The sequence below is a fragment of the Barbus barbus genome (assembly GCF_936440315.1).
Source record: "Barbus barbus genome assembly, chromosome: 11".
Taxonomy (NCBI): Eukaryota; Metazoa; Chordata; class Actinopteri; order Cypriniformes; family Cyprinidae; genus Barbus; species Barbus barbus.
The window spans coordinates 5,104,275-5,119,879 of NC_136739.1; the positions used below are offsets into that span (position 1 = coordinate 5,104,275).

The 15,605-nt window shown below is 37.4% G+C and overlaps 2 protein-coding genes across 2 annotated transcripts in view; one reads left to right on the top strand and one right to left on the bottom strand.

Annotated features, from left to right (window-relative positions):
* The window catches only part of LOC306876659 (transmembrane protease serine 3-like), a 44,620-nt gene that overhangs the window by 7,698 nt on the left and 21,317 nt on the right, over positions 1-15,605 (top strand). The gene's annotated exons all lie outside the window — the stretch shown is intronic.
* On the bottom strand, positions 947-5,517 carry LOC306877096 (pyridoxal kinase-like; the record flags this gene model as incomplete). The annotated part of the gene is made up of 5 exons (XM_079428634.1): positions 947-1,046; positions 1,474-1,559; positions 1,720-1,754; positions 5,133-5,216; positions 5,457-5,517. Coding segments are annotated over 5 exons (366 nt in total), but the record flags the coding sequence as incomplete, so codon positions are not given.

A 15,605-nucleotide genomic window follows, 5' to 3' on the forward strand; every position in this document is an offset into this window, starting at 1 on the left:
TGCTTTACTCTGAGCTCGAGCTGAGCAGGACTGGGCTTTCGATTCGGACCAGCCACCTCTGAGATGAGCCAAAGTAAGGGATGCGTTTCATTATCATCATATAGTACAAAACTAAAAACTATGGCTGCCAAAAAGGGACACTAACAAATTATGTCACTCACACTGTAATAGGGGCTTGTATAGGGAATATTTGGTTTGCTACAGAAGGTCTTACCTTTTGCAAAAGTAATAGTCCTCTTAATGACATGGTGCAAGACTGAAAGCGTCTTTTCACAGGCCATCTGTCAAAAACACATCAAGGGTCACCTATCTGTTCCACAGAGATAAGCTGCCAGGCGTGAACTTTTAACAAGATAAATAAAACAAAATCAACCGAATTCTGAAATATAACGGCAAATTACTGTACCCCAGGCAATTAGTGATGATAAAAAGTATGAATCAAGCAAGGCAAGAACTGTAGTTTCATTGCATTGGGCTCCAATTTGTGTGGAAATTAAATGACAAAAAGAACCTCTTGTCAGAGCTGGTGACAAGAGGCCATCGAATCCAGCAGGTTCATCACCTAAAATAAACCCAACAGTTTCGGTTTCTGTTCCAATAGTGTCTGTTAAATTAAGTTAAGCTCAGTGGTGGCATAATGTTCTGAGAAATGTTTCAATAGTATAGCCACAAGACAAACTATATGCATGTTAACATTTTTGTTTTTTGTGGAAAAAATCCACTAAGTTGTGGTCACATTTTGCTCAATGAAATTTTACAGGTAAAATCCAGATATCAATTATCAATGTGATCAGGAGTTTTGTGTGAGAGTAAAAAAAGTTTTTGCACAGATTTTGCTCATTTTCAACTTGGTCACTGTGCTGAATTTCCCACGTTGCTTGGTTTAAAAATGACTTCCGTGTGAGCTGTATTTAAAACAGCATTTTTGCATCACTTGCTAATTAGACTAGAGAAGCAGAACAGCTGCTGCAGCAAAAAAATCTAGCTGATAAAAACTTACTTCAGCTGCATCTTTTTCTGAACTTATGTGTCTACCAGTGAGGAGCCTGTGAGAAAGAAAATGAAATTATTTACATGTGTTGGGTGTGTCATAACGTCGATGACTTGTAGGTGAACCACAGGCATAAAACATGGAAATTCAACCATCGACAAATGCCCCTATTGCCCCGACTTAAATTGACATTTAAAGTAAATTTTGCCTGTATTTATATAACAGCAGAGACAGACAGGAAAGTATGTGTGGAATCAGAATATGACCTTGGCCCAGACACCATGAGCCATCAACGACTATACATCCTAAGCATGTGCACAGATCTCTGACACAACCACATATTTCATCCCTTAGTGACTCTTTGCATTTTGTGAACATCTGTTCTGGGTGAGGCCATCACAAATGGTCACAGCAGACACATGAGCTAGGAGCACACATGGCCTTAGATTAAAGGACAAAGACCAGCATAAAAGGACACTTACTCGGCCTCAAACTGATTAGGAGTGATTATGTCTGCGGCTGGAACTACTTTGTCCCTGTAGATAGGTAGCAGGTTCTCAGGAACATACTAAAAACGAAACCCGAAAGTGTTTAGATCCTTAAACTATTTTAACCACATCTTGAGTGTTTCACAAGTGTTTCTCATGAATAATGGGTTACATTTTTGAATAGAAAAATAAGATGCAAATGATGACGGGAAATCATTTTATAATTTTAGATATGCTCACCATAGCTCCATTATCACCCAGCACCGGATCACACACTTTGAAGGCAGAAAAACAGCAAAAATAAACAAAATGAACATAAAATACTGTAACACATGTTGATGTTTGTATCAGTGCTCGGAATTTCATCTGCACACCCCTCCCAAAAATTGCATTCCCTTTATATCATGTTTGACTCACACGGTACAATTCCCAGCAATCCATTGAGTCTCACTGAGTGAACTCCAGATACATTTTTATGGTTAAAACTTTATGATAAGGTCACATTTGTTATAATTAGTTAAGTAATGACTTAAAACTTCAGAGAAGTTTTAGCATGTTAATGGATATGACAATGATAATGTATTTGAACTTGGCAGACTAGATCTGCTATGCTGTTGCTCCTGTTGTATGCTCTTGCTACAGTCAATACACAGACACACTACTGTGACAGGGCTCTACGCTTACTTTTCTTTTTAGGAGCGCTTGTGCTCCTAATTTAAAAAATTTAGGAGCACGGTTAAAAATTTAGGAGCACCTTCAAATCAATAATCATAAATTTGTGATCAAAAATTAACCTTCCTATTAAGAGGTGATATTTGACTCAAAGTGATTTACAGGGAATTTTGTTTTTACCTTTATAATGGCATTTTTCTAACTTCATTAAAAGCATGTCATCTTTTATTTCAAATTTAAAAAAAATGTATAAGCTTATTATCATTTCTAATTAAAACAACAGAATAAAAACAAGTAGAATAAGAAGTAGAATAAGATGCTAATCAAATGAAATCAGTATTTAAGAAATACATTTGTACTACAGATGTGCCACAGAAGAACACACAAGTGGCTTGTAGGTGTATTTTCAGATGTTTAATGAGGCTCAGAGGTACACAGAAGGCCTATTTCTCTCAAATATTGTTCACAAATCTGTCTAAATCTGTGTTAGTGAGCACTTCTCCTTTGCTGAGAGATGATCCATCCACCTCACAGGTGTGGCATATCAAGATGCTGATTAGACAGCATGATTGCACAGGTGTGCCTTAGGCTGGCCACAATAAAAGGCCATTCTAAAATGTGCAGTTTTACTGTATTGGGGGGGTCCGGGGGGGTCCGAAAACCAGTCATTTGCCTCACGCAGTGCAACACATCTCCTTCACATAGAGTTGATCAGGTTGTTGATTGTGGCCTGTGGAATGTTGGTCCACTCCTCTTCAATGGCTGTGCGAAGTTGCTGGATTTTGGCAGGAACTGGAACACGCTGTCGTATACGCCAATCCAGAGCATCACAAACATGCTCAATGGGTGACTTGCCCGATGAGTATGCTGGTGATGCAAGAACTGGGACGTTTTCAGCTTCCAGGAATTGTGTACAGATCCTTGCAACATGGGCCGTGCATTATCATGCTGCAACACGAGGCGATGGATGAATGGCACAACAATGAGCCTCAGGATCTCGTCAATAAAATGCATCTGTGTTCGTTGTCCATAACATAACTCTAACTCATAACCCCACCACCACCATGGGCCACTCGATCCACAACGTTCAAACCGCTCACCCACACGACGCCATACACGCTGTCTGCCATCTGCTCTGTACAGTGAAAGCCGGGATTCGTCCGTGAAGAGAACACCTCTCCAAAGTGCCAGACGCCATCGAATGTGAGAATTTGCCCACTCAAGTCGGTTACGACGACGAACTGCAGTCAGGTCGAGACCCCGATGAGGACAACGAGCATGCAGATGAGCTTCCCTGAGACAGTTTCTGACAGTTTGTGCAGAAATTCTTTGGTTATGCAAACCGATTGTTGCAGCAGCTGTCCGGGTGGCTGGTCTCAGACGATCTTGGAGGTGAAGATGCTGGATGTGGAGGTCCTGGGCTGGTGTGGTTACACGTGGTCTGCGGTTGTGAGGCCGGTTGGATGTACTGCCAAATTCTCTGAAACGCCTTTGGAGATGGCTTATGGTAGAGAAATGAACATTCAATTCATGGGCAACAGTTCTGGTGGACATTCCTGCAGTCAGCATGCCAATTACACGCTCCCTCAAAACTTGCAACATCTGTGGCATTGTGCTGGGTGTTCTCTTCACGGATGAATCCCGGTTTTCACTGTACAGGGCAGATGGCAGACAGCATGTATGGCGTCGTGTGGGTGAGCGGTTTGAACGTTGTGGATCGAGTGGCCCATGGTGGCGGTGGGGTTATGGTATGGGCAGGCGTATGTTATGGACAACGAGCACAGGTGCATTTTATTGACGAGATCCTGAGGCTCATTGTTGTGCCATTCATCCACGACCATTGTTCTTGCATGGCCAGCATACCAAAGATATGTTAAAAATGAAACTAAAACTGCCAGTAGGTGGCGTTATGTCACTGATTTGATCATTGAATCATTCATTTAATTGTTTTGTTTGAACGGCTGATTCATTCAGTAATGAAGTATGTGACTGTCTTTATAAATGGGTAATTGAATCATTGACTCACTAGATTAGTTTAAAAACGCAGTTCATAAACGAAACACCGCTGTGTTTGAATGGAGATGCGCAGCGGCTCAGCTGGGACGTTGTTTGAAACTATTTTCGTTGATGAAATAGAGCAAAATAAGGCAATAGTGGTGTAGTCAGACTATGTAAGTCAATTAGTATTAACTTCTTGTTTAATGAACTGTTGTATTAAATCAATATCACATTTTTAAACTCCCTTAATAATCATTAAAAGCTGTCACTCGTCTTAGTTCATCGCGATCTCACAAAACTCCATTATAATCAACAAAGCTCCTTACACTGCACAATGAATCTCTTATTTACACTCTGTCTACACTTTTTTTTTTTTATACGTCTGTGATACATTACTCAACGTGCAAAAACACGCAAGTACGTTAGAAACCTTTAAAGCTCCCTCAGCGCAAACACAAATATGCTGATCGGGTCAGTCGCACTGGTGCTCCTAAATATCTTTTCATAGTCGCACGCAGTAGTTTTCAGTCGCAAATGCAACTGAAATGGTCGCACTGTGTGAGTGTCATATATATGCTGCTGCTGTGTGAATAAATCCAGTAGTATACGAATCTAGACAGGTGAAGCTAGGGGAAGTTGAGGGATTCAGAGGAACCAGTTTACAGCAAACACTGAACTAGAATATTTAAATGTTGAACAAACAATCTTATTGACTGTAGAGCCAACAGTAAATAGTCAACTTGTGGTTAATGGTGTGCTAGCTAGAAGACTGCATGTAAATGACTTGCGTCATCTAGAGTTTTAGAAATTAACTACAAATTCAATGCATTAGCTAACATGAAACAATATATAGGAAATATTTATTTATTTATCTTCGTTTTGTTTGTTAATAAAAAAAAATACAGTTGTTCATTGTTTTACATGTTAGCTAATATTTACAAGATGAGACATTGTAATATGTTAATGCTTTATTATATACACACCATACACCAGCCTCGGGTTTGCGCTCTTCAGCTCCTGTACAATCTCCACCACCGTATCCAAAAAAGAATCATCTCTAGTGTACCCTGAAACAAAGAAAACATCTTGATCATATCAACTGACCATGAGTGTTGGTGGACATAGTTTTGAAGGGCAGGGTTTTATTAATAATCATGCTTAATGTAATCATAGTTATAAACAGTCATGCCACTTTTGATCATTTTGGACATACATAATCCTATTTAAACCAATCTGGGCTTGTGTTATGCCCCACAGTAATTGAATAAGGTACATCAGTAACTTAATAACAGCAGATATAATAGTACCTGTGAGCACATAGTCATATTGGTTCACGTTGTTAAGCTTGATCCCCTCGTACAGGACGAACAAATTCAGTAATCACCATATTAATGATGCATAGTTTACATAGGCAAGCAGATGAGGCTGGGAACATGAACGCAGTCCGCTTAACAGTTCAGTGTTTTCCTTACAATGGTTTTCTATGGGAAGCCATTTAATGTGAAACTTTGCACATTGTGTTTATATTCTGGCTTCATCCTCTTGCCTGTACAAAATATACATCATCAATAAGGTGTCCACTGAATCTCACCTTTTAATATCTGCGTTTTACTACATTATTACTTGATGCAATCTGCGTGAAAATAGCTGGTGGTCAGTGGAGCAAAGCTTCGTTTTGCCCTCTAGATGGGTGTTCCTATAAGGAAGGGAAAGGAAACGGAAGTGGTGTGGTGTGTGAATCCATCAATAGGGGAAAGGATGACAGATGGCTCACAGAGCTGGAAACGCCTGCCCACTATACAAATATTAGATCATGTTACAGCACACAAAGTTAGACTGTTTAAATGCAAGCAGTATTTCTCACTACGATCAGTCTAAGAAAAAGAACATTTATTGAGCAGCACTTCTCATTCATTACAAGTTGGATTCAAACAAGTTGAGTGAAAGATGACAAAAGATGTTCAAATAACTGCTGTTAAAAATAGTACTGTGCATCATGTACACCTTGATGCAAAGAGCTGAGGTAGTATTTCCACTGTCAGTTACAAAACAGGATGTTGGCACAAGGGCACATGATGTTCTTGTCTGACAAGTGTGCTGTGACAGCGACTGTAATGTAGGGATACATTTGTGCCGCTCAGACATTTGAGAAATCAATGAAAATAAATCGATTAAGCAATAAACTATGTTAAAAAATTTAAAACAATTATTATCATAATAAATTATTACTACCCATTATCAGCCTATTATATCATGAATAGGCTAAATGTTACATAAAGTACATCAAATAAAATAGACCTACAAGAAAACATTTTTATCCATCCCACAGTCCATTAACTGATCGTCTTTTTTACGTAATATTTGTATATTCTTATTAGCTATTATTATCATCAATATCATCATCATTATTATTAGCCTATTATTATATTAGTTTTTTCCCTTCTTTACATAACGTTCTGACCAGTTTTGTAAATAAGCCTACTGTAAATGCTGACTGGAATTTATAGCCTATTGGAAATGCAGTTTAAAGGTTGAATTTAACATACATTTATTTTTTCTGCGAATTAATAATTATTAATATTACAGCCTACTGCCTAGTGTTTTGTTGAGGAATGAATCATTCAAGTAGTTTCATTTGTAAATGAAAACACAACACGCTCATTTATCATCACGTACTGGCATAAATAGTCTACAATCATAAAGTATTGGCATAATTGTCAGGCGTCTACAGTATTTCCAAAATATATGGTAGCAAATAGCATAATTATACAGAACGTTAATTAGGTAAAGCGATACACAAATTGAAAGGGGAAATAATAAAATATTATATTTATATGAAATATAAAAAATAGCCCTAACAAGTTAATATAATCTAATAATAATAATGTACAAATATTAAATTAAATGTGTAATGTTAATAAAAATGTTTTATCCAGCTCTGATAATACCAGGTTGCTATGGTCACGTAGGTTTGTTTTTATGCATTAAACTCGTGGCCACGAGAAAAATATGTTGTTCTCTCAATATAGCATCTCGTGGCCACAACATAATATCATGTTCCCACGAGTTAATATGACGTTCCCACGAATTAATATCATGGCCATGACAAAACTAAGTGAACCGAAGACGGCCCCTCCCGGGCACCGTACAAATGATCTCATCTGTACAATAATGTCTCTTTCACTCTTACATTTACCGAATCAGCCATTTGTAGCTGATTTCAGTTTGGATTAGCAACCATGTAGCATTATTTAGCTTCGATCTCACTTCATTTCACTCTAAAGACATAAATTCATAAAAGTCCTAATACCACTGTGTGATATCTTGCTGGGGAAGAAAACTAAGGTTTTTTTTTAAGAGGATAACACAAGACTGCTTTGTATGAGAAACATGGTGTGACCTGTGAAGAGGAGGACATAAACAACACTGAGAAAGATCCAGAACAACGGGAGTATTGTTATAACACAAACCCAGTAAAACGCAAGTGGTGGATGGCCTGGGATGTGAACAGCATGAGCAGCAGAGCGAGGATAATCAGCCCTTAGAAACTCATTAGAGCCCTTAGCAACCCGCTCTGAAAGGAGTAGATAATCAGTGTAAACCCATTCGATGCAAACATGTTCAAATGTCAACAAGAATACCAGGAACATGATAATGGACCATGAACAATAAAAATTAATTCTGAAACAAGCCACGGTGCATTTATTTGTTGACCACGTTTAACTATTTTAAACCATCCAACAAACTCTTTCCTGTTTACCTCTATTTTAAGGAATGAGCTGATTTCAGTCCTGCAGTGTTTGAGTTTAACATAACTCTACCGCTCTGTCACAGACAAAACAGAAAACGCAGTAGTGGTGTTTTCATTCTTGAATGAATCAGTGTTGTGAAAAAAAGGTTACTTGAATAATTCAATGACTTAAGGTCTGTTAACACTGTAGACGATAACTATCAAGTGTTAATTATTTCTTTAATTCTATGAGAATAGCACAGTCCACACCACAGCTATAACAATAACGAGACGGAGGGAAAATATCATTGGAATTAGCCTAATTTTTTCAACTGATCAAAACATTGACAGCCATTTATAACCCACTCGACTTTAAATAGCGTACGCAGTTACAAATGACAAATGGATGCTAATACAGGTGCTGGTCATAAAATTAGAATATCATGAAAAAGTTGATTTATTTTAGTAATACCATTCAAAAAGTGAAACTTGTATATTAGATTCATTCATTACACACAGACTGATATATTTCAAATGTTTATTTCCTTTAATTTTGATGATTATAACTGACAACTAATGAAAGTCCCAAATTCAGCATCTCAGAAAATTTGAATATCAATTAAGACCAATGCAAAAAAAATTATTTTTAGAAATGTCGGCCAACTGAAAAGTATGAACATGAAAAGTATGAGCATGTATAGCACTCAATATTTAGTTGGGGCTCCTTTGGCCTGGATTACTGCAGCAATGCGGCGTGGCATGGAGTCGATCAGTCTGTGGCACTGCTCAGGTGTTATGAGAGCCCATGTTGCTCTGATAGTGGCCTTCAGCTCTTCTGAATTGTTGGGTCTGGCGTATTGCATCTTCCTCTTCACAATACCTCATAGGTTTTCTATGGGGTTAAGGTCAGGCGAGTTTGCTGGCCAATCAAGAACAGGGATACCATGGTCCTTAAACCAGGTACTGGTAGGTTTGGCAGTGTGTGCAGGTGCCAAGTCCTGTTGGAAAATGAAATCTGCATCTCCATAAAGTTGGTCAGCAGCAGGAAGCATGAAGTGCTCTAAAACGTCCTTGTAGACGGCTGCGTTGACCTTGGACCTCAGAAAACACAATGGACCAACACCAGCAGATGACATGGCACCCCAAACCATCAATGACTGTGGAAACTTTACACTGGACCTCAAGCAACGTGGATTATGTGCCTCTCCTCTCTTCCTCCAGACTCTGGGACCTTGATTTCCAAAGGAAATGCAAACTTTACTTTCATCAGAGAACATAACTTTGGTCCACTCAGCAGCAGTCCAGTCAAGACGCTTCTGACGCTGTCTCTTGTTCAAGAGTGGCTTGACAAGGAATGCGACAGCTGAAACCCATGTCTTGCATACATCTGTGCGTGGTGGTTCTTGAAGCACTGACTCCAGCTGCAGTCCACTCTTTGTGAATCTCCCCCACATTTTTGAATGTTTTTTCTTTCACAATCCTCTCCAGGGTGCGGTTATCCCTATTGCTTGTACACGTTTTTCTACCACATCTTGTCCTTCCCTTCGCCTCTCTATTAATGTGCTTGGACACAGAGCTCTGTGAACAGCCAGCCTCTTTAGCAATGACCTTTTGTGTCTTGCCCTCCTTGTGCAAGGTGTCAATGGTCGTCTTTTGGACAACTGTCAAGTCAGCAGTCTTCCCCATGATTGTGTAGCCTACAGAACTAGACTGAGAGACCATTTAAAGGCTTTTGCTTTTAAAGGCTAATTAACTGTTTTGAGGTAATTAGCTGATTAGAGTGTGGCACCAGGGGTCTTCAATATTGAACATTTTCATAATATTCTAATTTTCTGAGATACTGAATTTGGGACTTTCATTAGTTGTCAGTTATAATCGTCAAAATGAAAGGAAATAAACATTTGAAATATATCAGTCTGTGTGTAATGAATGAATCTAATATACAAGTTTCACTTTTTGAATGGTATTACTGAAATAAATAAACTTTTTCATGATATTCTAATTTTATGACCAGCACCTGTATAGTTTGAGTTATTTCTTAGTGAATAACCTGCTGAAGAGTCACTAAAAATCCCTACCACAGAATATTGTTTGTGTGGTTTAGTTTTTAGTTGTGTTGTTTAGTTTTTCCCAGAAATACCTCCTCGCTGTTTTGCAATCCTGAAAACAGACAAGATGACTGGAAAAAACCTGGGGAGGGAGGGGAGTCATACTGTACTTACTGCTTTGCTTCACTGAAAGGAAAGTTATACTGACACATGCTGTTCAACACAAGCAAAGCTGAGCTTTGACCTCATGAAAACTTTCCCAAACCAAGAGAGTGTTTAAAAATACCGACCCAGATGAATTTGATTAGATATTCTTACTCTACACAAGACCATATTAAATCAATGCTGTTCAGATATTAATTCAAAATCTCTATATTAACTTTCTAACTTTAAAGCCTAGCTTAAACACACGTTTTTCAGAGAAGCCAGACTCACAAACTCTGATCACGTGATTTGAACTCCAGCCTCGATTAAGTAATAAGGCCACTCAGTAGTGTCCTGCATTGTGACAATCTATTATTCAACTGGTTTAAACATTTTATCCTCATTTGACAAAAGCATATCGGTTATGCTAAACCTGACAACTGAAAAAATAGGCTTTAAGAAATTCAGAATGTCTTAGTATTTGGTTTGTTGTTCTTTCGATTTATTGACAACAGCATGTATTTACCTGTATGATTGGAGAACTGCACTGAATTGATAGTGTCTGTCATGAGTCCGGCCCCAGCAGAGCGGTGCCCGCTCACAAGGCTTCCGAGGCGGCGGTGCCTTCACCTGGAGGCCATATTGGTATTTGTGGACCTAATGCCTTTGTCATGGATTTACACTGGATGCTTTTATGCTTTATATCAGTTATATTGTCATTTTGTGTAAGATGTAACTGCACAGATGAAGAAATTGAGTCCTCAGGAGACTAGGCCAGCCGCTTGAGACACTCGTGGCAGCTCTCAATGAGGGATGCAAAGATAAGAGAGAAAGGTAAGATCTAATCTGTACCATCTTATTTATTCAAAACAGCTTTTTTACTATTTGTGGGAATGTTAATCTATATATATATGTGAGAGAGAGATGCAAAATGAAATTACATATGTCAGTTTTATTTATTTATTTATTGTAAATTCAGGGTACAATTTTTACCTATAATAGATATCACCGTATTTCCCAAGTTGCTTAATCACAGCACATTAAGACAATTATTTTGTATTGCAAATTTATTGCAAATTTTCTGAAATGATGTTTAAAGATGCAAATGAGGCATTTTAAGACAGATGCCATTTTGCTGACTGTGTATTTATGTAATGATTGTAAATATGAATTTGAACTAAAACTGTTTAAGAGCCTTTAAAAAAAAAAAAAAGTGATACATGCTGTTTTGTGAATGTTTTGTGACTATTCAAAATATAGCACAACATCTGATTATTGTCTGAATAGATCAGTGGTTATTCTGCAGCAGACCTCTAAGAGGGCCTTAAAATGACTTAAAATAATTAAAATTAGGACAAAATATAAAAAATAAGTCATGATATGTAATAAATCATGACATTTCCTATTTAAATTCACCCTCTCGACAACAGTTTTGAAAAACCAAGATATATGAGAAACCTGGAAAGGTTACTTTTTAAAATTAGATGTAGATTTTTATAGTTATGCCAAGCTCTAAAATAGTTTATTAGACTACAGAATATCTTTTAAAATCCTTATCATTAGTCCTTAGCCATCAAATCACAAACAACTGAAAAGTCATGGAGCCTTGGAAGAAAGTCATGGGGCCTTGCAGTCAAAAAGGCTGAGAACGACTTCAGTGGATATTTCTTTGTGTCACATGACGCTGTATTTTTTTTTTTCATAAATATTGTATGTAAGTGGATTTGGCAAACATCCCAGTACTTGATGAATTTTTAATACTACTAGCAGACTAATAGTAGGCCATAATTAATCATACCTTTTGTCATAACCTTTAACACAGAGCTGCACAGATGACGTGTGGTTTGACAGCTGAACGAATGACAGCTGTCTGTCTGCTAGACTGTCTATATATAACTGTCGCTTAAAAACAGAATGTACCAGCACACAGTTTGAAATACTATCTTACTTCTGACTGAATACTGTATAGTACACAATGTATTTTTTTAAGTAGGACCATATGCTACATTGTTGCACATTTGCGAAAAGTCACAATAGGTCATCCAAGTATAAAATTCATACATAAATGATCATGCTCTGCATATGATACATAATCAGAACTATTAAGAGTAGTATGGTAATGCGCTATTCTGAATTTCCTAGATATTTTGTTTTATGCATATATGTATGGCATTTAATTAAAAACACTGACACTCTCTGACAAGTATTAATACTGAGACCAATGATCTGTATTGAGTGTGGTGGCTGTGGTCACACATACAGACATTCACGCACAGGATCTTCAGTATCCAGTATGCATCCGGTCCTGCAGTAATCAAACACACAAGGACAGAGCTGTGACGCATGCTGATAAATTTTCACTGATAGCAAAACCATGATGCAAGCTGTTTTTGTTGGCAGGGGAGTTATTTGTACAAGAGAACATAAACATAATCAGTAGTTTGTTAGTAACTATGTATTATAAAAATATTTAACTCAATACATTATTATAACCAATGAGAACATATAACATAAACTTTTACAAAATAGCCCTGGCTGTGTCCGAAATCATACTCTGTCTAAGTAAATTTTTGAGCAATTTTATGAATGTGTGTAGTTTGATTATAATCTGGATGTACCAGCAACAGTTGAGTTGCTTCACTACTTCATACATTTTAGGGAAGTATGCGATTTCAGATACATCTAACTACCTTTTATAATTCAACATTTATTAGATGTTATTATTTTTGCTCTTTGAATACCCAACAGCCATAGAGGAGTCTAATCCAGCTCAACATCAGCTCCTGTACTGTCGTGTTGGGATTGGTTTCCACCTACAGATTGTGATGAATGGCAGCGAGCCTTCTGAGTACAGTATGATTTATTTACCTAACCTTCATTTATATAGAGAAAAGTATCTCAATAACACATTTACACATATTAAACTGTCAAAATAGCCTACACACAGATTTATCATCTTTATATTGTTCCCGTTTTTTCTTTATTCTCTTTTTGTCTTTAAGGCGTGCTGAGGGTGTTTGCTGTCAGGCCGGGCATAGTGTGTATCCGTGGTGTGAAGAGTGAACGATATTTGTGCATGAATCAGAAAGGAATTGCACATGGAATGGTGAGAAATGTCATCCGTTACACAAGACATATGAAACTTATTGGCAAAGCATTACATTTCTCAATCGCTTTTAACTCTGTAAAGCCTGATATATGAAAACAGTCAAAAAAATCTAATGTTTTGTAATTATTGAACCTTTAGACAAAATATAAAAAAACACTTTCTGAATATATCTGAATATGTGTTTTGTTTCGTATTTGATACATCAGGCTTTTATGGCTCATGTAGAATGATATAGAGGCCCAAACTGAGATAATATGTGACATAATGACATGATTTTCACATTGTTTTTTTTGTATCAGCAGCCAATGAGCTCGCTGCTCAAAATTCAAATACTTGGCTATTATTTGCTTTAGCAGTTGCAGCGTGCTTCAGAAATGCTCCACCTTCCCCAGCTCCACTTGTATAGATCTGCTACGAGGTGATTCATGTATGCTATGGGGTTATTTCATATGTGCAGCAGCAGTATTTCTTACATGCTCACAGCAGCATTGTTATTTATATAGCCAAAAAGTAAGATGAAATACTGATAGCTTGTAATCTAAATCAATTAGATATTTATACCAGTATAGCAGACTACTGACAGCACACAAAATGTATATGATATCAGTTGTCACTCTGCATCTCCCAATAATATGTCTTAGATCATATTTCAGGGCAAAATATATAATGCAATGCAATACAAAGATGATTGAGAGATGAACAAAAAGCATTCCTCAAAAGCTTGCTGTATCATACAAGATACTCACATATTAACAAGATTTTTCTAAAAAACGATGTATGGATAATCAAGTAAAGTTGTCCAGTAAATGTTCATCTCAAAATATAACTAACATTATAAAAGCTATTCTCATGTTTAACTTATATTAAAAAAATAGAAAAGAGACAGCAAAGAGATATGTGAACCACGACCTGAAGGTGGACATGTTTACAATTATAACAAAAGGCTTTTTAGTTGCATCAATCAGCCAACAGAAGGCATGTAGTAGATTGTGTGCAAGAGGTTTTTCAGCTGTTTCGATCATGTCTATAATTTAGATGCCTTATAAATTGAAGTATCAAATGTGACTCAGTCGGCTTTATAAGGTTAATTCTTATGCTTATTTGATATAATAGTAATTTCAGCTATTTGAAAGGTATAATTATTATTATTATTCTTGTCAAGTGCATCCTGAAATAATGACATGTGTTCAATAAATAAAATGTATTTATCAAATGTATCTCTCTTCTTTGTTGTAGAAGTTGTTCTCAAATGAATGCCTGTTTAAAGAGCGCATGGAGGAAAACCATTACAACACATACTCCACCCTAAGCACTGTGTTTTTCCTGGCTTTGTTGCAAAAAGGGCAGCTGAGAAAAGGCAAGAGAGTGGGCCGCCACCAGACATGCACTCATTTCCTTCCTCGTAAACCAGTATCTCATTACACATTGAGATCATAACACATTATTCCTAACTTTCCAGCTACTACATGTGCTGTAAACTCATGAATGAGACATGCAAAGAGATGCGTGTATTGTCTCTATTTATGAGAAATCACCCCTGTGACAGTTTCTAAAACAGCATTGTATGTGGTTGATGGGGTTCGGACTAATTTCTGGTTAACTACAGTGCCCTCCAAAAGTATTGGAACAGTAAAGACAAAATTGCTCTGTTGGCTGTGGAGTCAAGGCATTTACAAATATGATTAAAAGATGAATATGAGACAAAACTACAGAATGTCACATTTTATTATTGGGTGATTCAACACCTAGATGTTTTACCAGCTAAGAAGTTCAGCACTTTTAGAGTTTCATCCCTCTATCTGATGTGAGCATAAGTATTGGAACAGTTGCCTCACAGGTCTTTCTAAGTGATCAGCTGTGTCCTGTTGCATTCATTCTTCACATATTAAATGCATGGAATGTGTCGTATCAGTTATATCCATTACTTCTGCATTCTGAATCTTGCATTCGATGACACACACAAACCAGGATGAAGATGAAGGAGCTGACTTTGAGAGAAAAGCAAGCAATTTGGATGCTAAAAGAAAAGAGAAAGTCAGTTAGAGCTCTAGAAAAAACAAAGGGCATGGAGAAATCAAGAGTTTCGAAGCCACCACTGACACCAGCAACCAACAACTACCTGATCGGCTGAGAAAACAACAGTAGCTCATGACAGACAAATCATAAAAGCTGTGAAAATGAACCCTAAAAGACGTGTCTGTAAAATCAACAACAACTTCCAGAAAGCTGGGGTGATGCTCTGACAATTTACTGTCCTCAGGAGACTTTGACACAGAATTACAGATGCTACACAGCAAGATGCAAACCTCTGACCAGCACCAAAAATAGAAAGGCAAGATTAGAGTTTGCAAAAAAGCACAAAGGTGATCCAGAAGTAGGGTTTGAAAACGAAAAAAAGTCAATCGGTTCACTCCGAGCAGAATCG